At 57.3% G+C, this 25,428-nt stretch overlaps 2 protein-coding genes across 2 annotated transcripts in view; both read right to left on the reverse strand.

Annotated features, from left to right (window-relative positions):
* Positions 1-25,428, reverse strand: part of LOC147086661 (uncharacterized) — a 730,919-nt gene that overhangs the window by 162,218 nt on the left and 543,273 nt on the right. The window lies entirely within an intron of this gene.
* The window catches only part of LOC147086665 (uncharacterized), a 61,678-nt gene that overhangs the window by 13,803 nt on the left and 22,447 nt on the right, over positions 1-25,428 (reverse strand). Inside the window, exon 2 of the mRNA XM_085978292.1 lies at positions 13,124-13,187. Within this exon, the coding sequence (XP_085834418.1) occupies positions 13,124-13,187 (64 nt within the window). The remainder of the gene's footprint in view (positions 1-13,123; positions 13,188-25,428) is intronic.

The following is a 25,428-nucleotide window of genomic DNA, read 5'->3' on the forward strand; positions in this document are numbered from 1 at the left end:
GGGTGTGAGTTAGGACACGGGGCAGTGAGCACAGGGGGTGATGGGTGAACGGGACTGGGTGTGAGTTAGGACACGGGGCAATGAGCACAGGGGGTGATGGGTGAACGGGACTGGGTGTGAGTTAGGACACGGGGCAGTGAGCACAGGGGGTGATGGGCGAACGGGACTGGGTGTGAGTTAGGACACGGGTCAGCGAGCACAGGGGGTGATGGGTGAACGGGACTGGGTGTGAGTTAGGACACGGGGCAGTGAGCACATGGGGTGATGGGTGAACGGGACTGGGTGTGAGTTAGGACACGGGGCAGTGAGCACAGGGGGTGATGGGTGAACGGGACTGGGTGTGAGTTAGGACAAGGGGCAGTGAGCACAGGGGGTGATGGGTGAACGGGACTGGGTGTGAGTTAGGACACGGGGCATTGAGCACAGGGGGTGATGGGTGAACGGGACTGGGTGTGAGTTAGGACACGGGGCAGTGAGCACAGGGGGTGATGGGTGAACGGGACTGGGTGTGAGTTAGGACACGGGGCAGTGAGCACAGGGGGTGATGGGTGAACAGGACTGGGTGCGAGTTAGGACACGGGGCAGTGAGCACAGGGGGGTGATGGTTGAACGGGACTGGGTGTGAGTTAGGACACGGGGCAGTGAGCACGGGGTGATGGGTGAACGGGACTGGGTGTGAGTTAGGAGACGGGGCAGTGAGCACAGGGGGTGATGGGTGAACGGGACTGGGTGTGAGTTAGGACACGGGGCAGTGAGCACAGGGGGTGATGGGTGAACGGGACTGGGTGTGAGTTAGGACACGGGGCAGTGAGCACAGGGGGTGATGGGTGAACGGGACTGGGTGTGAGTTAGGACACGGGGCAGTGAGCACAGGGGGTGATGGGTGAACGGGACTGGGTGAGAGTTAGGACACGGGGCAGTGAGCACAGGGGGTGATGGGTGAACGGGACTGGGTGCGAGTTAGGACACGGGGCAGTGAGCACAGGGGGTGATGGGTGAACGGGACTGGGTGTGAGTTAGGACACGGGGCAGTGAGCACAGTGGGTGATGGGTGAACATGACTGGGTGTGAGTTAGGACACGGGGCAGTGAGCACAGGGGGTGATGGGTGAACGGGAGTGGGTGTGAGTTAGGACACGGGGCAGTTAGCACAGGGGGTGATGGGTGAACGGGACTTGGTGTGAGTTAGTACACGGGGCAGTGAGCACAGGGGGCGATGGGTGAACGGGACTGGGTGTGAGTTAGGACACGGGGCAGTGAGCACAGGGGGCGATGGGTGAACGGGACTGGGTGTGAGTTAGGACACGGGGCAGTGAGCACAGGGGGCGATGGGTGAACGGGACTGGGTGTGAGTTAGGACACGGGGCAGTGAGCACAGGGGGTGATGGGTGAACGGGACTCGGTGTGAGTTAGGACACGGGGCAGTGAGCACAGGGAGTGAAGGGTAAACGGGACTGGGTGTGAATTAGGACACGGGGCAGTGAGCACAGGGGGTGATGGGTGAACGGGACTGGGTGTGAGTTCGGACACGGGGCAGTGAGCACGGGGTGATTGGTGAACGGGACTGGGTGTGAGTTAGGACACGGGGCAGTGAGCACAGGGGGTGATGGGTGAACGGGACTGGGTGTGAGTTAGCGCACGGGGCAGTGAGCACGGGGTGATTGGTGAACGGGACTGGGTGTGAGTTAGGACACGGGGCAGTGAGCACAGGGGGTGATGGGTGAACGGGACTGGGTGTGAGTTAGGACACGGGGCAGTGAGCACAGGGGGCGATGGGTGAACGGGACTGGGTGTGAGTTAGGACACGGGTCAGCGAGCACAGGGGGTGATGGGTGAACGGGACTGGGTGTGAGTTAGGACACGGGGCAGTGAGCACATGGGGTGATGGGTGAACGGGACTGGGTGTGAGTTAGGACACGGGGCAGTGAGCACAGGGGGTGATGGGTGAACGGGACTGGGTGTGAGTTAGGACAAGGGGCAGTGAGCACAGGGGGTGATGGGTGAACGGGACTGGGTGTGAGTTAGGACACGGGGCATTGAGCACAGGGGGTGATGGGTGAACGGGACTGGGTGTGAGTTAGGACACGGGGCAGTGAGCACAGGGGGTGATGGGTGAACGGGACTGGGTGTGAGTTAGGACAAGGGGCAGTGAGCACAGGGGGTGATGGGTGAACGGGACTGGGTGTGAGTTAGGACACGGGGCATTGAGCACAGGGGGTGATGGGTGAACGGGACTGGGTGTGAGTTAGGACACGGGGCAGTGAGCACAGGGGGTGATGGGTGAACGGGACTGGGTGTGAGTTAGGACACGGGGCAGTGAGCACAGGGGGTGATGGGTGAACAGGACTGGGTGCGAGTTAGGACACGGGGCAGTGAGCACAGGGGGGTGATGGTTGAACGGGACTGGGTGTGAGTTAGGACACGGGGCAGTGAGCACGGGGTGATGGGTGAATGGGACTGGGTGTGAGTTAGGACACGGGGCAGTGAGCACAGGGGGTGATGGGTGAACGGGACTGGGTGAGAGTTAGGACACGGGGCAGTGAGCACAGGGGGTGATGGGTGAACGGGACTGGGTGAGAGTTAGGACACGGGGCAGTGAGCACAGGGGGTGATGGGTGAACGGGACTGGGTGCGAGTTAGGACACGGGGCAGTGAGCACAGGGGGTGATGGGTGAACGGGACTGGGTGCGAGTTAGTACACGGGGCAGTGAGCACAGGGGGTGATGGGTGAACGGGACTGGGTGTGAGTTAGGACACGGGGCAGTGAGCACAGGGGGTGATGGGTGAACATGACTGGGTGTGAGTTAGGACACGGGGCAGTGAGCACAGGGGGTGATGGGTGAACGGGAGTGGGTGTGAGTTAGGACACGGGGCAGTTAGCACAGGGGGTGATGGGTGAACGGGACTTGGTGTGAGTTAGTACACGGGGCAGTGAGCACAGGGGGCGATGGGTGAACGGGACTGGGTGTGAGTTAGGACACGGGGCAGTGAGCACAGGGGGCGATGGGTGAACGGGACTGGGTGTGAGTTAGGACACGGGGCAGTGAGCACAGGGGGCGATGGGTGAACGGGACTGGGTGTGAGTTAGGACACGGGGCAGTGAGCACAGGGGGTGATGGGTGAACGGGACTCGGTGTGAGTTAGGACACGGGGCAGTGAGCACAGGGAGTGAAGGGTAAACGGGACTGGGTGTGAATTAGGACACGGGGCAGTGAGCACAGGGGGTGATGGGTGAACGGGACTGGGTGTGAGTTCGGACACGGGGCAGTGAGCACGGGGTGATTGGTGAACGGGACTGGGTGTGAGTTAGGACACGGGGCAGTGAGCACAGGGGGTGATGGGTGAACGGGACTGGGTGTGAGTTAGCGCACGGGGCAGTGAGCACGGGGTGATTGGTGAACGGGACTGGGTGTGAGTTAGGACACGGGGCAGTGAGCACAGGGGGTGATGGGTGAACGGGACTGGGTGTGAGTTCGGACACGGGGCAGTGAGCACGGGGTGATTGGTGAACGGGACTGGGTGTGAGTTAGGACACGGGGCAGTGAGCACAGGGGGTGATGGGTGAACGGGACTGGGTGTGAGTTAGGGCATGGGGCAGTGAGCACAGGGGGTGATGGGTGAACGGGACTGGGTGTGAGTCAGGACACGGGGCAGTGAGCACAGGGGGTGATGGGTGAACGGGACTCGGTGCGAGTTAGGACACGAGGCAGTGAGCACAGGGGGTGATGGGTGAACGGGACTGGGTGTGAGTTAGGACACGGGGCAGTGAGCACAGGGGGCGATGGGTGAACGGGACTGGGTGTGAGTTAGGACACGGGGCAGTGAGCACAGGGGGTGATGGGTGAACGGGACTGGGCGTGAGTTAGGACACGGGGCAGTGAGCACAGGGGGTGATGGGTGAACGGGACTGGGTGCGAGTTAGGACACGGGGCAGCGATCATAGGGGGTGATGGGTGAACGGGACTGGGTGTGAGTTAGGACACGGGGCAGTGAGCACAGAGGGTGATGGGTGAACGGGACTGGGTGAGAGTTAGGACACGGGGCAGTGACCATAGGGGGTGATGGGTGAACGGGACTGGGTGAGAGTTAGGACACGGGGCAGTGACCATAGGGGGTGATGGGTGAACGGGACTGGGTGCGAGTTAGGACACGGGGCAGTGAGCACAGGGGGTGATGGGTGAACGGGACTGGGTGAGAGTTAGGACACGGGGCAGTGACCATAGAGGGTGATGGGTGAACGGGACTGGGTGTGAGTTCGGCCACGGGGCAGTGAGCACAGGGGGTGATGGGTGAACGGGACTGGGTGTGAGTTAGGACACGGGGCAGTGAGCACAGCGGGTGATGGGTGAACGGGACTGGGTGTGAGTTAGGACACGGGGCAGTGAGCACAGGGGGTGATGGGTGAACGGGACTCGGTGCGAGTTAGGACACGGGGCAATGAGCACAGGGGGTGATGGGTGAACGGGACTGGGTGTGAGTTAGGACACGGGGCAGTGAGCACAGGGGGTGATGGGTGAACGGGACTCGTTCTGAGTTAGGACACGGGGCAGTGAGCACAGGGGGTGATGGGTGAACGGGACTGGGTGCGAGTTAAGACACGGGGCAGTGAGCACAGGGGGTGATGGGTGAACGGGACTGGGTGTGAGTTAGGACACAGGGCAGTGAGCACAGGGGGTGATGGGTGAACGGGACTTGGTGTGAGTTAGGACACGGGGCAGTGAGCACAGGGGGTGATGGGTGAACGGGATTGGGTGCGAGTTGGGACACGGGGCAGTGAGCACAGGGGGTGATGGGTGAACGGGACTGGGTGTGAGTTAGGACACAGGGCAGTGAGCACAGGGGGTGATGGGTGAACGGGACTTGGTGTGAGTTAGGACACGGGGCAGTGAGCACAGGGGGTGATGGGTGAACGGGACTGGGTTTGAGTTAGGACACAGGGCAGTGAGCACAGGGGGTGATGGGTGAACGGGACTTGGTGTGAGTTAGGACACGGGGCAGTGAGCACAGGGGGTGATGGGTGAACGGGACTGGGTTTGAGTTAGGACACAGGGCAGTGAGCACAGGGGGTGATGGGTGAACGGGACTTGGTGTGAGTTAGGACACGGGGCAGTGAGCAAAGGGGGTGATGGGTGAACGGGACTGGGTGTGAGTTAGGACACGGGGCAGTGAGCACAGTGGGTGATGGGTGAACGGGACTGGGTGTGAGTTAGGACACGGGGCAGTGAGCACAGGGGGTGACGGGTGAACGGGACTGGGTTTGAGTTAGGACACAGGGCAGTGGGCACAGGGGGTGATGGGTGAACGGGACTGGGTGTGAGTTAGGACACGGGGCAGTGAGCACAGGGGGTGAAGGGTGAACGGGACTGGGTGTGAGTTAGGACACAGGGCAGTGAGCACAGGGGGTGAAGGGTGAACGGGACTGGGTGTGAGTTAGGACACGGGGCAGTGAGCACAGGGGGTGATGGGTGAACGGGACTCGGTGCGAGTTAGGACACGGGGCAGTGAGCACAGGGGGTGATGGGTGAACGGGACTGGGTGTGAGTTAGGACACGGGGCAGTGAGCACAGGGGGTGATGGGTGAACGGGACTGGGTGCGAGTTAGGACACGGGGCAGTGAGCACAGGGGGTGATGGGTGAACGGGACTGGGTGTGAGTTAGGACACGGGGCAGTGAGCACAGGGGGTGATGGGTGAACGGGACTGGGTGTGAGTTAGGACACGGGGCAGTGAGCACAGGGGGTGATGGGTGAACGGGACTTGGTGTGAGTTAGGACACAGGGCAGTGAGCACAGGGGGTGATGGGTGAACGGGACTGGGTGCGAGTTAGGACACGGGGCAGTGAGCACAGGGGGTGATGGGTGAACGGGACCGGGTGTGAGTTAGGACACGGGGCAGTGAGCACAGTGGGTGATGGGTGAACGGGACTGGGTGTGAGTTTGGACACGGGGCAGTGAGCACAGGGGGTGATGGGTGAACGGGACTGGGTGTGAGTTAGGACACGGGGCAGTGAGCACAGGGGGTGATGGGTGAACGGGACTGGGTGCGAGTTAGGACACGGGGCAGTGAGCACAGTGGGTGATGGGTGAACGGGACTGGGTGTGAGTTTGGACACGGGGCAGTGAGCACAGGGGGTGATGGGTGAACGGGACTGGGTGTGAGTTAGGACACGGGGCAGTGAGCACAGGGGGTGATGGGCGAACGGGACTGGGTGTGAGTTAGGACACGGGGCAGTGAGCACAGGGGGTGATGGGTGAACGGGACTGAGTGTGAGTTAGGACACGGGGCAGTGAGCACAGGGGGTGATGGGTGAACGGGACTGGGTGTGAGTTAGGACACGGGGCAGTGAGCACAGGGGGTGATGGGTGAACGGGACTGGGTGTGAGTTAGGACACGGGGCAGTGAGCACAGGGGGTGATGGGTGAACGGGACTTGGTGTGAGTTAGGACACGGAGGCACTGAGCACAGTGGGTGATGGGTGAACGGGACTGGCTGTGAGTTAGGACACGGGGCAGTGAGCACAGGGGGTGATGGGTGAACGGGACTTGGTGTGAGTTAGGACACGGAGGCACTGAGCACAGTGGGTGATGGGTGAACGGGACTGGCTGTGAGTTAGGACACGGGGCAGTGAGCACAGCGGGTGATGGGTGAACGGGACTTGGTGTGAGTTAGGACACGGGGCAGCGAGCACAGGGAGTGATGGGTGAACGGGACTGGTTGTGAGTTAGGACACGGGGCAGTGAGCACAGGGGTGAAGGGTGAACGGGACTGGGTGTGAGTTAGGACACGGGGCAGTGAGCACAGGGGGTGAAGGGTGAACGGGACTGGGTGTGAGTTAGGACACGGGGCAGTGAGCACAGTGGGTGATGGGTGAACGGGACTGGGTGTGAGTTAGGACACGGGGCAGTGAGCACAGGGGGTGATGGGTGAACGGGACTGGGTGTGAGTTAGGACACGGGGCAGTGAGCACAGGGGGTGATGGGTGAACTGGATTTGGTGTGAGTTAGGACACGGGGCAGTGAGCACAGGGGGTGATGGGTGAACGGGACTGATGAGAGTTAGGACACGGGGCAGTGAGCACAGGTGTGAAGGGTGAACGGGACTGGGTGTGAGTTAGGACACGGGGCAGTGAGCACAGGGGGTGATGGGTGAACTGGATTTGGTGTGAGTTAGGACACGGGGCAGTGAGCACAGGGGGTGATGGGTGAACGGGACTGGGTGCGAGTTAGGACACGGGGCAGTGAGCACAGGGGGTGATGGGTGAACTGGATTTGGTGTGAGTTAGGACACGGGGCAGTGAGCACAGGGGGTGATGGGTGAACGGGACTGGGTGTGAGTTAGGACACGAAGCAGTGAGCACAGCGGGTGATGGGTGAACGGGACTGGGTGTGAGTTAGGACACGGGGCAGTGAGCACAGGGGGTGATGGGTGAACGGGACTGGGTGTGAGTTAGGACACGGGGCAGTGAGCACAGGGGGTGATGGGTGAACGGGGCTCGGTGTGAGTTAGGACACGGGGCAGTGAGCACAGGGGGTGATGGGTGAACGGGACTGGGTGTGAGTTAGGACACGGGGCAGTGAGCACAGGGGGTGATGGGTGAACGGGACTGGGTGTGAGTTAGGACACGGGGCAGTGAGCACAGCGGGTGATGGGTGAACGGGACTGGGTGTGAGTTAGGACACGGGGCAGTGAGCACAGGGGGTGATGGGTGAATGGGACTGGGTGTGAGTTAGGACACGGGGCAGTGAGCCCAGGGGGTGATGGGTGAACGGGAGTGGGTGCGAGTTAGCACACGGGGCAGTGAGCACAGGGGGTGATGGGTGAACGGGACTGGGTGCGAGTTAGGACACGGGGCAGTGAGCACAGGGGGTGATGGGTGAACGGGACTCGGTGTGAGTTAGGACACGGGGCAGTGAGCACAGGGGGTGATGGGTGAACGGGACTGGGTGCGAGTTAGGACACGGGACAGTGAGCACAGGGGGTGATGGGTGAACGGGACCGGGTGTGAGTTAGGACACGGGGCAGTGAGCACAGGGGGTGATGGGTGAACGGGACTGGGTGTGAGTTAGGACACGGGGCAGTGAGCACAGGGGGTGATGGGTGAACGGGACTGGGTGTGAGTTAGGGCACGGGGCAGTGAGCACAGGGGGTGATGGGTGAACGGGACTGGGTGTGAGTTAGGGCACGGGGCAGTGAGCACATGGGGTGATGGGTGAACGGGACTGGGTGTGAGTTAGGACACGGGCAGTGAGCACAGGGGGCGATGGGTGAACGGGACTGGGTGTGAGTTAGGACACGGGGCAGTGAGCACAGGGGGTGATGGGTGAACGGGACTGGGTGTGAGTTAGGACACGGGGCAGTGAGCACAGGGGGTGATGGGTGAACGGGACTGGGTGTGAGTTAGGACACGGGGCAGTGAGCACAGGGGGTGATGGGTGAACGGGACTGGGTGTGAGTTAGGACACGGGGCAGTGAGCACAGGGGGTGATGGGTGAACGGGACTGGGTGTGAGTTAGGACACGGGGCAGTGAGCACAGGGGGTGATGGGTGAACGGGACTGGGTGTGAGTTAGGACACGGTGCAGTGAGCACAGGGGGCGATGGGTGAACGGGACTCGGTGTGAGTTAGGACACGGTGCAGTGAGCACAGGGGGCGATGGGTGAACGGGACTAGCTGTGAGTTAGGACACGGGGCAGTGAGCACAGGGGGTGATGGGTGAATGGGACTGGGTGTGAGTTAGGACACGGGGCAGTGAGCACAGGGGGTGATGGGTGAACAGGACTGGGTGTGAGTTAGGACACGGGGCAGTGAGCACAGGGGGTGATGGGTGAATGGGACTGGGTGTGAGTTAGGGCACGGGGCAGTGAGCACAGGGGGTGATGGGTGAACGGGACTCGGTGTGAGTTAGGACACGGGGCAGTGAGCACAGGGAGTGATGGGTGAACGGGACTGGGTGTGAGTTAGGACACGGGGCAGTGAGCACAGGGGTTGATGGGTGAACGGGACTGGGTGTGAGTTAGGACACGGGGCAGTGAGCACAGGGGGTGATGGGTGAACGGGACTGGGTGTGAGTTAGGACACGGGGCAGTGAGCACAGGGGTTGATGGGTGAACGGGACTGGGTGTGAGTTAGGACACGGGGCAGTGTGCACAGGGGGTGATGGGTGAACGGGACTAGGTGTGAGTTAGGACACGGAGCAGTGAGCACAGGGGGTGATGGGTGAACGGGACTGGGTGTGAGTTAAGACACGGGGCAGTGAGCACAGGGGGTGATGGGTGAACGGGACTGGGTGTGAGTTAGGACACGGGGCAGTGAGCACAGGGGGTGATGGGTGAACGGGACTCGGTGTGAGTTAGGACACGGGGCAGTGAGCACAGGGGGTGATGGGTGAACGGGACTGGGTGTGAGTTAGGACACGGGGCAGTGAGCACAGGGGGTGATGGGTGAACGGGACTGGGTGTGAGTTAGGACACGGGGCAGTGAGCGCAGGGGGTGATGGGTGAACGGGACTGGGTGTGAGTTAGGACACGGGGCAGTGAACACAGGGGGTGATGGGTGAACGGGACTGGGTGTGAGTTAGGACACGGGCAGTGAGCACAGGGGGTGATGGGTGAACGGGACTGGGTGTGAGTTAGGACACGGGGCAGTGAGCACAGGGGGTGATGGGTGAACGGGACTCGGTGCGAGTTAGGACACGGGGCAGCAGAGTTTGGAATGAGCTGAAGTTTATGGAGGGTGGGAGATGGGAGGCCGGGCCAGGAGAGCGTTGGAAAAGTCGGAGTCTGGAGATGACAGAGGCAGGGACGAGGGTTTCAGCAGCGAGCTGAGGCGGGGGAAATTTCATCAGAGAGCGGGAGCAGGTAAAAGGGGAGAATCAAACTCACAACGCGCCTGATCAAACGTTAGAGACAGTCTATGAAACACCAGAACTCAAGAACAAAAGGCCCACGCAACACAGGTCACCTCAGCCGCTGGTCTCTGCACGTCCATCTCTGCGCTGACCCCTGTGATAACCCCTGACCCTGCCGGGTGTTGGGCTGCAGGAGCCCGCGGGCTGGGGTCGGAGCACTGGTCGCCCCCCAGGCTGAGCTGCATTGTTCCAGTGACCCAGCTCCACACCTTCCTGTGGCTGGCTCCTGGGCACCGCCTCATTGGCTGTTCCTGCAGGCTGCCAGCCAATCCCCCCCAACCCCCCGCGGGCCTCAGCCCACAATAGGGTGATTGCTGCCAATTAAGGCCAAGGATCTTTAACCCTTTAGCCTCCACTGTCTGCACAGCGTAGACACCAGGCGCACGGTTCCTGACCATTACTGAGGTATGAAATGGAGGGGTGTCCCACGGACATTCCCTCTCCCTGCATCGTGCCACCACCCTGGCACCCATCGGCCCCCACCCTGGCCCCCTCGTCCCCACCCTCACCCCCTCGCCCTCACCCCGGCCCCCATCGGCCCCACCCTGGCCCCCTCGGCCCAACCCTGGCCCCTTCGGCCCCACCCTGGCCCCCTCACTCCCACCCTGGCCCCCTCGCCCTCACCCTGGCCCCCTCGCCCCCACCCCGGCCCCCTCGCCCCCCACCCTGCCCCCTCGGCCCCACCCTGGCCCCCACACCCCCACCCTGGCCCCCTCGCCCCACCCTGGCCCCCTCGCCCCCACCCTCACCCCTTCGCCCCCACCCTGGCCCCCGCCCTGGCCCCCATCGGCCCCCACCCTGGCCCCCTCGGCCCAACCCTGGCCCCCTCGCCCAACCCTGGTCCACTCAGCCCAACCCTGGCCCCCCCGGCCCCACCCACCGCCTTCCTCTCCTGTTGCCCCATCACATCCTGCCTCATTGCCCAGCTTCTTCCCCGGCACACTCTCCTCATCCACCCCCACACGCCTCCCCTCCCCTCCTCCTCCCCTCCTCCCCTCCCCCCTCCTCCCCATCCCCACCTCCACCCCCACTCCCTCTCACACCTCTTCTCCTCCTCTCCCCCACTCCCTCTCCTCCCCTCCCCTCCCCACTCCCCCACCTCCCCTCCTCCCCTCCCCCACTCCCTCTCCTCACCTCCCCTCCCCCTCCTCCCCTCCCCCACTCCCTCTCCTCACCTCCCTCCCCCACTCCCTCACCTCCCTCCCCCACTCCCCCTCCTCCCCTCCCCTCTCCTCCCCTCCCCCTCCCCCACTCCCCCTCCCCCACTCCCCCTCCCCCACTCCCCCTCCCCCACTCCCTCTCCCCACTACCCCAATCCCCCTCCCCCACTCCCCTCCACCACTCCCCCTCCCCCCTCCCCTCCCTCACTCCCCCTCCTCCCCTTTCCCACTCCCCCTCCCACACTCCCCCTCCTATTCTCCCCCTCCTCCCCTCCCCCACTCCCCCTCCCCCACTCCCCCTGCTCCCCCTCCCCACTCCCCCTCCTCCCCTCCCCACTTCCCCTCCTCCCCTCCCCCACTCCTCCCCTCCCCCACTGCCCCCTCCCATTTCCCACTCCCCCTCCTCCCCTCCCCCACTCCCCTTTCCCACTCCCCCTCCTCCCCTCCCCCACTCCCTCTCCTCACCTCCCCTCCCCCACTCCCTCTCCTCACCTCCCCTCCCCCACCTCCCCTCCCCCACTCCCTCTCCTCCCCTCCCCCCTCCTCCCCCCCCCACTCCCCCCTCCCCACTCCCCCTCCCCCCTCTCCCCCGCCCCCCTCCCCCCTCCCCCACTCCCTCTCCCCCACTACCCCAATCCCCCTCCCCCACCTCCCCTCCCTCACTCCCCCTCCTCCCCTTTCCCCCTCCCCCTCCCCCACTCCCCCTCCTCCCCTCCCCACCCCCACTCCCCCTCCTCCCCTCCCCCACTCCTCCCCTCCCCCACTGCCCCTCCTCCCCTCCCCCACTCCCCCTCCTCCCCCCCACTCACAATTCACAATTCACAATTCAAATCGCTTTATTGGCATGATAAGTTACATCTTATGTTGCCAAAGCATCAAAATACATTTATGGTTGAGCAAACTTTGGACCCAAGAAAGATCGATCAGAGTGTTTTCTAAATGGTGCGAAGCTGGGAACCGTGGAGGAGCCGAGAGATTTAGGGTCCAAGTACAGAAATCACTAAAACCCGGTGGACAGGGTCAAAAAATAATCAGAAAGGCGAATGGAATGTTGGTCTTTGTCTGGAGGGGGCTGGAATACACAGGGGAGGCGGCGATGCTTCAGTTGTACCGAGCTCTGGTCAGACCCCGCCTGGAGTAACTGGGTTCAGTTCTGGGCCCCGCCCCTCAGGAAGGAGATCTTGTCCTCGGAGGGGGGGCAGCACAGATTCACCAGAATAATACCCGGGGGCTAAAAGGGTTAAATTCCGAGGACAGGTCGCACAGACTGGGCTTGTATTCCCTCGAGTTTAGAAGATTAAGGGGTGATCTAATCGAGGTGTTGAAGATGATTAAAGGAGTTGATCGGGTCGAGAGAGAGAGAAACTATTTCCTCTGGTGGGGGGAGTCCAGAACAAGGGGGGGCGTCACCTTAAAATTAGAGCAGGCCGTTCAGGGGTGATGTCAGGAAGCACTTCTTCACACAAAGGGGGGTGGAAATCTGGAACTCTCCCCCCCAAAAAGCTGTGGAGGCTGGGGGTCGATTGGAGCTTTCGAGACTGAGATCGATAGATTGTTGTTGGGTAAGGGGATCGAGGGTTAAGGAACCAAGGCAGGCAGATGGAGTTAAGATACAGATCAGCCATGATCTGATAGAATGGTGGAGCAGGCTCGAGGGGCTGAATGGCCTCCTCCTGTTCCTGTGTTGCTATATTGCAGTGATAGGCAGCCTGTCCCCCTATATATTACAGTGATTGATGCTCAGCTCCCCTCTCCGTGCTATTGTTAAAGCTCCTGTTCACATGTAGTTGCCAATGAGGGCCAGCTGACAGCTAACAGCATGTAGAGTGTTGCAGGGTGGGATCTGAGTGGATGTTTAGCACCGGGGGTGGTGCGGGGGAGAGATCCTTGCAGCAAGCTGCTGATTTTCATGCTGCGGGACTCCAGCAGTTCCTGCTCCTCTGTCAGTCAATCATTAATCAGGAGAAGTCCCGCGGGGAATGTGGGAGGGCGGAGGATCGGGACACACCACAGAGCCAAACGTTACCGGCAGCGCCTGGGAAAAAGCCCCCCATTCACCTGCGGGAGTCGGAGTCTGGGGTCTCCGTAACAGGCGGCATCGAGACAGCAATTTCCTGTTCACCTGCAAGAAGCAAGAGAAACTGGGTCAGTGATGGGGTCACTGGGGTCAGTGATGGGGTCACTGGAGTCAGTGATTGGGTCAGTGGGGTCAGTGATGGGGTCAGTGATGGGTCACTGGTGTCAGTGATAGGGTTGATGGGGTCACTGGGGTCAGTGATGGGGTCAGTGGGGCCAGCAATGATGTCATTGGGGTCAGTGATGGGATCACTGGGGTCAACAATGGGGTCAGTGATGGATCACTGGGGTCAGTGATGGGGTCAGTGATGGGGTCACTTGGGTCAATGGTGGGGTCAGTGAGGGTTGATGGGGTCAGTGGGGCCAGCGATGATGTCAATGGGGTCAGTGATGGGGTCGCTGGGGTCAACGATGGGGTCAGTGATGGGGTCACTGGGGTCAGTGATGGGGTCAGTGGGTCAGTGATGGGGTCAGTGGGGTCAGCGATGGATTCACCAATGGGATCAGTGATGGGGTCACTGGGGTCACCAATAGGATCAGTGATGGGGTCACTGAGGTCAATGATGGGGTCACTGGGGTCAGTGATGGGTCACTGGGGTCAGTGATGGGGTCAGCACTGGGGTCAGTGATGGGGCACTGGGGTCAGTGATGGGGTCACTGGAGTCAGCACTGGGATCAGTGATGGGGTCACTGGGATCAGTGATGGGGTCAGTGATGGGTCACTGGGGTCAGTGATAGGGTCACTGGGGTCAGTGATGGGTCACTGGGGCCAGTGATGGGGTCAGTGATGGGTCACTGGGGTCAGTGATAGGGTCACTGGTGTCCGTGATGTGGTCAGTGATGGGTCACTGGGGTCAGTGATGGGGTCACTGGGGTCAGTGATGGGGTCACTGGGGTCAGTACTGGGATCAGTGATGGGGTCAGCGATGGGGTCAGTGATGGGTCACTGAGGTCAGTGATGGGGTCAGCGATGGGGTCAGTGATGGGTCACTGAGGTCAGTGATGGGGTCAGTGATGGAGTCACTGGGGTCAGTGATGGGGTCAGTACTGGGATCAATGATGGGGTCACTGGGGTCAGTGATGGGTCAGTGATGGGGTCAGTGATGGAGTCACTGGGGTCAGTGATGGTGTCAGTGATGGTGTCAGTGATGGGGTCAGTGATGGGGTCAGTGATGGGGTCAGTGATGGGGTCACTGGGGTCAGTGATGGGGGTCAGTGATGGAGTCAGTGATGGGGTCAGTGATGGAGTCACTGGGGTCAGTGATGGGGTCAGTGATGGGGGTCAGTGATGGGGTCAGTGATGGGGTCAGTGATGGGGTCAGTGATGGGGTCAGTGATGGAGTCAGTGATGGGGTCACTGGGATCAGTGATGGGTTCAGTGATGGGGTCAGCGATGGGGTCAGCGATGGGGTCAGCGATGGAGTCACTGGGGTCAGTGATGGGTTCAGTGATGGGTTCAGTGATGGGGTCAGCGATGGGGTCAGCGATGGGGTCAGTGATGGGGTCACTGGGGTCAGTGATGGGTTCAGTGATGGGGCCAGTGGGTTCAGTGATGGTTCAGTGATGGGTTCAGGCGATGGGGTCAGCGATGGGGTCAGCGATGGGGTCAGCGATGGGGTCAGTGATGGGGTCAGCGATGGGGTCACTGGGGTCAGTGATGGGTTCAGTGATGGGGCCAGTGGGTTCAGTGATGGGTTCAGAGATAGGTTTATTGATAGGGACAGTGTCCATCGATTTTACTGCAACACAAACCTATTTAAGCAGAGGAGGTGGGTATAGAATCATGGAATGGTTACAGCACAGAAGGAGGCCATTCGGCCCGTTGAGCCTGTGCTGGCTCTCTGCAAGAGCACCTCAGTTAGTCCCACTCCCCCGCCCTTTCCCCGTAACCCTGCAAATTCTTTTCCTTCAGAAACTTTCCAATTCCCTTTTGAAAGCCGCGATTGAGTCTGCCTCCACCACCCTCTCAGGCAGCGCATTCCAGATCCTGACCACTCGCTGCGTAAAAAAGTTTTTCCTCATGTCGCCTTTAGTTCTTCTGCCAATCACCTTAAATCTGTGTCCTCTGGTTCTCGACCCTTCCGCCAATGGGAACAGTTTCTCTCTGTCTACTCTGTCCAGACCCCTCATGATTTTGAACACCTCGATCAAATCTCCTCTCAACCTTCTCTGCTCCAAGGAGAACAACCCCAGCTTCTCCAGTCTATCCACGTAACCGAAGTCCCTCATTCCTGAATCATTCTCGTAAATCTTTTCTGCACCCTCTCTAAGGCCTTCACATCCTTCCTACAGTGCGGTGCCCAGAATTGGACACAATACTCCAGTTGGGGCCAAACCAGTGTTTTATACAGGTTCATCATAATTTCCACACTGTTGTACTCTATACCTCTGTTTATGAAGCCCAGGATCTTATAAGCTTTTTTAACTGCTTTCTCAACCTGCCCTGCCACCTTCAACGATTTGTGCACATATACCCCCAGGTCTCTCTGTCCGTGCACCCCCTTTAGGATTGTACCATTTAGTTTATAGGTCCTCTCTTCATTCTTGTTACCAAAATGCATCACTTCACACTTTTCTGCGTTAAATTTCTGCCATGTGTCCGCCCATTTCACCAGCCTGTCTATGTCTTCCTGAAGCCTATCACTCTCCTCCTCACTGTTCACTGTATTGAGAGTGGAGAAGCCCCAGATCCTCAGTTAATCCTGCCGCGATATTGAGGGCTGGTCTCTCACTGACCATCCCTCTCTCTGGCTGGCTCAGTGTGACAGACTAACGGATAGAGTCCGTCCCGCTCCGAGTGTGGAGGACCCAGCTGTGGACCAGGACTAGTAAACACAGTGATAGGAAGAGGCAGTTAGACTTCCTCCCTTTGGGAGTTCTGTCGGAAGTGATGGGATTGATTGGCTGGGAATGGGAGTCCTTGTGTTTGCTTTCAGTTGCCAGTTGGGTGGGAGCACAGCAAAGTCTGTTTATATTCCATGAGATCATGGGTAGGAGGCAGCACCACCCCACCCGTTCCCATGGAGACCGCAATACAAAATAGAGCTTCTGAGATGCGAACACGGCTGTGATATCTCCAGTGTTCCAACTGCAGGCTCCTAATGTGGGGGGTCGAATTAAACCCAGTCCAACAGTCTGAGTGTGCACTGGGACTCTGAGTGACCGCCACTCGCTCCAGTGTAACTCGCTCCAGTGTAACTCGCTCCAGTGTAACTCACTCCAGAGTGCACACACTGGCAGACGTTACACGGGGACACGTTACACTGGGATGTTGCACTGGCACAAGTTACACTGGTACATCTTACACTGGGGGACACGTTACACTGGTACACCTTACTCTGGGGGACACGTTACACTGGTACACCTTACTCTGGGGGACACGTTACACTGGTACACCTTACTCTGGGGGACACGTTACACTGGTACACCTTACACTGGGGGACATGTTACACTGGGACAAGTTACAATGGAACATCTTACACTGGGGGACACGTCACACTGGTACACCTTACTCTGGGGGACACGTTACACTGGTACACCTTACTCTGCGGGACACGTTACACTGGTACACCTTACTCTGGGGGACACATTACACTGGTACACCTTACACTGGGAGCATGTTACACTGGTACACCTTACACTGGGGGACATGTTACACTGGGACAAGTTACAATGGAACATCTTACACTGGGGGACATGTTACACTGGGACATCTTACACTGGGGGACATGTTACACTGGGACAAGTTACAATGGAACATCTTACACTGGGGGACATGTTACACTGGGACATCTTACACTGGGGGACATGTTACACTGGGACAAGTTACAATGGAACATCTTACACTGGGGGACATGTTACACTGGGACAAGTTACAATGGAACATCTTACACTGGGGGACATGTTACACTGGGACAAGTTACAATGGAACATCTTACACTGGGGGACATGTTACACTGGGACAAGTTACAATGGAACATCTTACACTGGGGGACATGTTACACTGGGACAAGTTACAATGGAACATCTTACACTGGGGGACACGTAGCACTGGGACTCATTTTTTAAAAATTCGTTTGAGATGCCGGCATTGCTGGCAATGCCAGCATTTATTGCCCATCCCTAGTTGCCCCTTGAGAAGGTGGTGGTGAGCTGCCTTCTTGAACCACTGCAGTCCGTGTGGTGAAGGTGCTCCCACAGTGCTGTTAGGGAGGGAGTTCCAGGATTTTGACTCAGCGACGATGAAGGAACGGCCGATATATTTCCAAGTCAGGGTGGTGTGTGACTTGGAGGGGAACTTGGAGGTGGTGGTGTTCCCATGCGCCTGCTGCCCTTGTCCTTCTAGGTGGAAGAGGACGCGGGTTTGGGAGGTGCTGCCGAAGAAGCCTTGGCGAGTTGCTGCAGTGCATCTTGTAGATGGTACACACTGCAGCCACGGTGCGCCAGTGGTGGAGGGAGTGAATGTTTAAGGTGGTGGATGGGGTGCCAATCAAGCGGGCTGCTTTGTCCTGGATGGTGTTGAGCTTCTTGAGTGTTGTTGGAGCTGCACTCATCCAGGCAAGTGGAGAGTATTCCATCACACTCCTCACTTGTGCCTTGTAGATGGTGGAAAGGCTTTGGGGAGTCAGGAGGTGAGACACTCGCCGCAGAATACCCAGCCTCTGACCTGCTCTTGTTGCCACAGTATTTATGTGGCTGGTCCAGTTAAGTTTCTGGTCAATGGTGACCCCCAGGATGTTGATGGTGGGGGATTCGGCGATGGTAATGCCGTTAAATGTCAAGGGGTTAGACTCTTGCTTGTTGGAGATAGTCATTGCCTGGCACTTCTATGGCGCGAATGTTACCTGCCACTTATCAGCCCAAGCCTGAACGTTGTCCAGGTCTTGTTGCATACGGGCATGGACTGCTTCATTATCTGAGGAGTTGTGAATGATGCTGAACACTGTGCAGTCATCAGCGAACATCCCCATTTCTGACCTGATGTTGGAGGGAAGTGTGGTAAACCACTGTTATAGTTATCACTGTATATTGTTCTCACTGTCACATCACTACACGAGGTCGCCTCTTGTCGCACTGTTATACCTGGGCTGACCACCTCCGACTCCGCCCATTACCTGCCCAGGTATAAAGGTAGCTGACTGGCTAGTATTCCTCCCTGTTGGATCGGATCACCCACGAGGGTGGGCTCTGTTATTTAGCCAATAAAAACCTTCAGTTACGTTCTTAACTCGTCGCCTTTTATTGGACTAATTGATAGGCATATCAGGAAGATCATTGATGAAGCAGCTGAAGGTGGTTGGGCCTAAGACACTGCCCTGAGGAACTCCTGCAGCGATGTCCTGGGGCTGTGATGATTGACCTTCAATCACCACAACCATCTTCCTTTGTGCTAGGTATGACTCCAGCCAGTGGAGCATTTTCCTCCTGATTTCCATTGACTTCAGTTTGACTAGGGCTCCTTGATGCCACACTCAGTCAAATGCTGCCTTGATGTCAAGGGCAGTCACTCTCACCTCATCTCTGGAATTCAGATCCTTTGTCCATGTTTGGACCAAGGCTGTAATGAGGTCTGGAGCCGAGTGGGGACACATTACACTGGGACATGTTACACTGAGAGACACGTTAAACTGGGACATGTTACACTGGGACACGTTACACTGGGGGACATGTTACACTGGGGGGCACCTTACAGTGAGGGACACATTACACTGGGACACGTTACACTGCGACACGTTACACTGAGGGTCACGTTACACTGGGACACGTTACGCTGGGAGACACGTTACACTGAGGGTCACGTTACACTGGGATACGTTACACTGAGGGTCACATTATGCTGGGACACATTACACTGGGACACGTTACACTGGGACACGTTACACTGGGTCATGTTACACTGGGTCAAGTTACACTGGAACACGTTACACTGGGAGACACGTTACACTGGGACACGTTACACTGGGACATGTTACACTGGGACACGTTACACTGGGAGACACTTTAAACTGGGTCACGTCGCACTGGGACATGTTACACTGGGACACGTTACACTGGGGGACATGTTACACTGTGACACAGTACACTGGGAGACACTTTACACTGGGAGACACGTCACACTGGGACACGTTACACTGGGGCACATTACACTGGGACACATTACACTGGGACACGTTACACTGAGGGTCACGTTACACTGGGAGACACGTTACACTGGGACACGTTACACTGGGACACGTTACACTGGGGGACACATTACATTGGGAGACACGGTACACTGGGGGACATGTTACACTGGGGGACACCTTACACTGGGGGACACATTACACTGGGACATGTTACACTGAGGGTCACGTTACACTGGGACACGTTAGACTGGGTCACGTTACACTGGGTCACGTTACACTGGGACACATTACACTGGAACACGTTACACTGGGAGACACGTTACACTGGGACACGTTACACTAGGACATGTTACACTGGGACACGTTACACTGGGAGACATTTTACACTGGGTCATGTCACACTGGGACACGTTACACTGGGACACGTTACACTGGGACACGTTACACTGGGACATGTTACACTGAGGGTCACGTTACACTGAGAGACACGTTACACTGGGACACGTTACACTGGGGGACACATTACACTGGGAGACACGTTACACTGGGGGACATGTTACACTGGGACACGTTACACTGGGACACGTTACACAGGGACACATTACACTGGGAGACATGTTACACTGGGGGACCTGTTACACTGGGGGACACGTTACACTGGGTCACGTTACACTGGGTCACGTTACACTGGGACACGTTACATTGGAACACGTTACACTGGGAGACACGTTACACTGGGTCACGTTACACTGGGACACGTCACACTGGGACACGTTACACTGGGAGACACTTTACACTGGGTCACGTCACACTGGGACATGTTACACTGGGACATGTTACACTAGGACACGTTACACTAGGACACGTTACACTGGGACACGTTACACTGGGGGATACGTTACACTTGGAGACACTTTACACTGGGTCACATCACACTGGGACACGTTACACTGGGACACGTTACACTGGAACACGTTACACTGGGAGACACGTTACACTGGGACACGTTACACTGGGACATGTTACACTGGGACACGTTACGCTGGGAGACACTTTAAACTGGGTCACGTCACACTGGGACATGTTACACTGGGACACGTTACACTGGGACACATTACACTGGGGGACATGTTACACTGGGAGACACTTTACAATGGGAGACACGTCACACTGGGACACGTTACACTGGGACACGTTACACTGGGAGACACTTTACACTGGGTCACGTCACACTGGGACATGTTACACTGGGACACGTTACACTGGGACACGTTACACTGGAAGACACGTTACACTGGGGGACATGTTACAGTGGGACACATTACACTGGGACATGTTACACTGGGACACATTACACTGGGAGACATGTTACACTGGGGGACCTGTTACACTGAGGGACACGTTACACTGGGAGATGTCACACTGGGACATGATACACTGGAGGACACATTACACTGGGACATGTTACACTGGGACACGTTACACTGGGACATGTTACACGGGGACACATTACACTGGGACACGTTACACTGAGGGTCACGTTACACTGGGAGACACGTTACACTGGGACACATTACACTGGGGGACACGTTACACTGGGGGACACGTTACACTGGGAGACACATTACACTGGGAGACACGTTACACTGGGGACATGTTATACTGGGACACGTTACACTGGGACACATTACACTGGGAGACATGTTACACTGGGACACGTTACACTGGGACCCATTACACAAGGGGACATGTTATACTGGGACACGTTACACAGGGACATGTTACACGGGGACACGTTACACTGGGACACATTACACTGGGACACGTTACACTGGGACATGTTACACTGGGAGACACATTACACTGGGACACGTTACTCTGGGACATGTTACACTGGGAGACACATTACACTGGGACACGTTACACTGGGAGACACGTTACACTGGGAGACACCTTACACTGGGACACGTTACACTGGGAGACACGTTACACTGGGAGACACTTTACACGGGGACACGTTACACTGGGACACATTACACTGGGACACGTTACACTGGGACACGTTACACTGAGACATGTTACACTGGGGGACACATTACACTGGGACACGTTACTCTGGGACATGTTACACTGGGAGACACATTACACTGGGACACGTTACACTGGGAGACACGTTACACTGGGAGACACCTTACACTGGGACACGTTACACTGGGACACGTTACACTGGGAGACACTTTACACTGGGTCACGTCACACTGGGACATGTTACACTGGGACACGTTACACTAGGACACGTTACACTGGGACACGTTACACTGGGGGACACGTTACGCTTGGAGACACTTTACACTGGGTCACATCACACTGGGACACGTTACACTGGGACACGTTACACTTGGACACGTTACACTGGGACACGTTACACTCGGGAACACATTACACTGGGAGACACGTTACACTGGGGGACATGTTACACTGGGACACATTACACTGGGACACGTTACACTGGGAGACATGTTACACTGGGGGACCTGTTACACTGGGGGACACGTTACACTGGGTCACGTTACACTGGGTCATGTTACACTGGAACACGTTACACTGGGAGACACGTTACACTGGGTCACGTTACACTGGGACACGTTACACTGGAACACGTTACACTGGGAGACACGTTACACTGGGACACGTTACACTGGAACACGTTACACTGGGAGACACGTTACACTGGGACACGTTACACTGGGACATGTTACACTGGGACACGTTACGCTGGGAGACACTTTAAACTGGGTCACGTCACACTGGGACATGTTACACTGGGACACGTTACACTGGGACACATTACACTGGGGGACATGTTACACTGGGAGACACTTTACAATGGGAGACACGTCAAACTGAGGGTCACGTCACACTGGGACACGTTAGACTGGGTCGCGTTACACTGGGTCACATTACACTGAGACATGTTACACTGGAACACGTTACACTCGGAGACACGTTACACTGGGATGTTACACTGGGACATGTTACACTGGGACACGTTACACTGGGAGACACTTTACACTGGGTCACGTCATACTGGGACATGTTACACTGGGACACATTACACTGGGACACGTTACACTGGGGGACACGTTACACTGGGAGACACTTTACACTGGGTCACATCTGATGCGCTATTCCACTGTGTACATGCCTGGACATACCTCGGCTGACTCCTCCCACAAGTCCTAGTATAAAGGTGACTGCTCCCCAGCCCTTTGTATTTCTGGACCGGTCGACCACTCGAGGCAGACCTTCATTCTTTTGTTAATGGACCGGTCGATCACTCGAGGCAGACCTTCATTCTTTTGTTAATAAAATTGATGCGCTATCAATTACTCATAAAAGACTGAGGCCTAGATTTTCAGTATAGACAGTTTTGGGGCGCTAACCTTAGCGCCCGCCCGAAGTTAGCGCCCGCCCCAAAGTAGCACCCCGTTGCCGGAAATTCAGTGGCTTCGCCCTAAGAGGTTGGTGGAGCGCTAAAAGAGGCGTTCCACTACTATCTTTAGGCGCTAAGCCGGCGGTGCAGAGCGCTGCGCACGGCAGACACTCTGGTGCCAGTGAGCTCTTAAAGGGGAAGGGTGCATGTGTTTTTTGCAAAGGCAGAGTCTGGGGGGGGAGAGGAGGAGGAGGAGGAGGAGGAGGAGGAGGAGGAGGAGGAGGAGGAGGAGGAGGAGGCCGGAAACATAAATACACCATTCACAACACACTGGTTCCTTCCATTATAGTGCAGGAGGAGGGCCCTTTAATTTGCGCTCCCCAGGGTGTGTTGCGTTCCATTTTACAAACGCACTGGACGCCAGCCGCACAATCGGGCGGTCTGACTGAAGTTTGGATTCGGGGCGGCCAAAGGGCGTTGCACGAGGATGTGACGTCATTTTCTGCGCGCGCATCCGGGCGGCCGCTAAACTTTGCGCCGGCGCTAACGGGCAACTTAATTTGGGGCGGGGCGCAAACTGCGCTGCGCCCGGGCGCTACACGCATAGCGCCCGAAAATCACTTCTCTTAAGGCGCTAACTGCTGGCGCAAGCAACTGAAAATCTAGCCCTGAGAGTTAAGAGAGTAACTAAAGGCTTTTATTAACAAAAGAATGAAGGTCTGCCTCGAGTGGTCGACCAGTCCAGAAATACAAAGGGCTGGGGAGCAGTCACCTTTATACTAGGACTTGTGGGAGGAGTCAGCCGAGGCATGTCCAGGCATGTACACAGTGGAATACAAACAGTGGTTTACCACAACGTCACACTGGGACACGTTACACTGAGGGTCACGTTACACTGGGAGACACGTTACACTGGGACATGTTACACTGGGACACGTTACACTGGGGGACACATTACACTGGAAGACAAGTTACACTGGGGGACATGTTAAAGTGGGACACGTTACACTGGGACATGTTACACTGGGACACATTACACTGGGAGACATGTTACACTGGGGGACCTGTTACACTGAGGGACACGTTACACTGGGAGATGTCACACTGGGACATGATACACTGGAGGACACATTACACTGGGGCATGTTACACTGGGACACGTTACACTGGGACACGTTACATGGGGACACATTACACTGGGACACGTTACACTGAGGGTCACGTTACACTGGGAGACACGTTACACTGGGACACATTACACTGGGACACGTTACACTGGGACACGTTACATGGGGACACATTACACTGGGACACGTTACACTGAGGGTCACGTTACACTGGGAGACACGTTACACTGGGACACATTACACTGGGACACGTTACACTGGGGGACACGTTACACTGGGAGACGCGTTACACTGGGAGACACGTTACACTGGGGACATGTTACACTGGGACACGTTACACTGGGACACATTACACTGGGAGACATGTTACACTGGGACACGTTACACTGGGACCCATTACACTGGGGGACATGTTATACTGGGACACGTTACACAGGGACATGTTACACGGGGACAGGTTACACTGGGACACGTTACCCTGGGACACGTTACACTGGGACACGTTACACTGGGACACGTTACACGGGGACACGTTACACTGGGACACGTTACACTGAGACATGTTACACTGGGGGACACATTACACTGGGACACGTTACACTGGGACACGTTACACTGGGGGACACATTACACTGGGACACGTTACTCTGGGACACGTTACACTGGGAGACACATTACACTGGGACACGTTACACTGGGAGACACATTACACTGGGAGACACCTTACACTGGGACACGTTACACTGGGAGACACGTTACAATGGGACATGTTACACTGGGGGACACGTTACACTTGGGATATGTTACACTGGGACACGTTACACTCGGACACGTTACACTGGGACACGTTACACTGGGAGACACGTTACACTGGGAGACACGTTACACTAGGGGACACATTACACTGGGGGACACGTTACACTGGGACACGTTACACTGGGACACGTTACACTGGGAGATACGTTACACTCGGACACGTTACACTGGGAGACACGTTACACTGGGAGACACGTTACACTAGGGGACACGTTACATTGGGACACGTTACACTGGGACACGTTACATGGGGACACGTTACATGGGGACACATTACACTGGGACACGTTACACTGAGGGTCACGTTACACTGGGGGACATGTTACACTGGGAGACACGTTACACTGGGAGACACGTTACACTGGGGACATGTTACACTGGGACACGTTACACTGGGACACGTTACACTGGGAGACACGTTACACTGGGGGACACGTTACACTGGGAGACACGTTACACTAGGGGACACGTTACACTGGGGGACAGGTTACACTGGGACACGTTACACTGGGACACGTTACACTGCGAGACACATTACACTGGGACACGTTACACTGGGAGACACGTTACACTGGGAAACGTTACAGTGGGACACATTACACTGGGACAGGTTACACTGTGAGACATGTTACACTGGGACACATTACACTGGGAGACACGTTACACTGGGAAATGTTACAGTGGGACACATTACACTGGGACAGGTTACACTGTGAGACACGTTACACTGGGACACGTTACACTGGGACACGTTACAGTGGGACACATTACACTGGGACATGTTAC

The sequence above is a fragment of the Somniosus microcephalus genome, unplaced genomic scaffold (genome assembly GCF_052327205.1).
Source record: "Somniosus microcephalus isolate GS21.2 unplaced genomic scaffold, FLI_Smic_1.0 unresolved_chr7, whole genome shotgun sequence".
Lineage (NCBI taxonomy): Eukaryota > Metazoa > Chordata > Chondrichthyes > Squaliformes > Somniosidae > Somniosus > Somniosus microcephalus.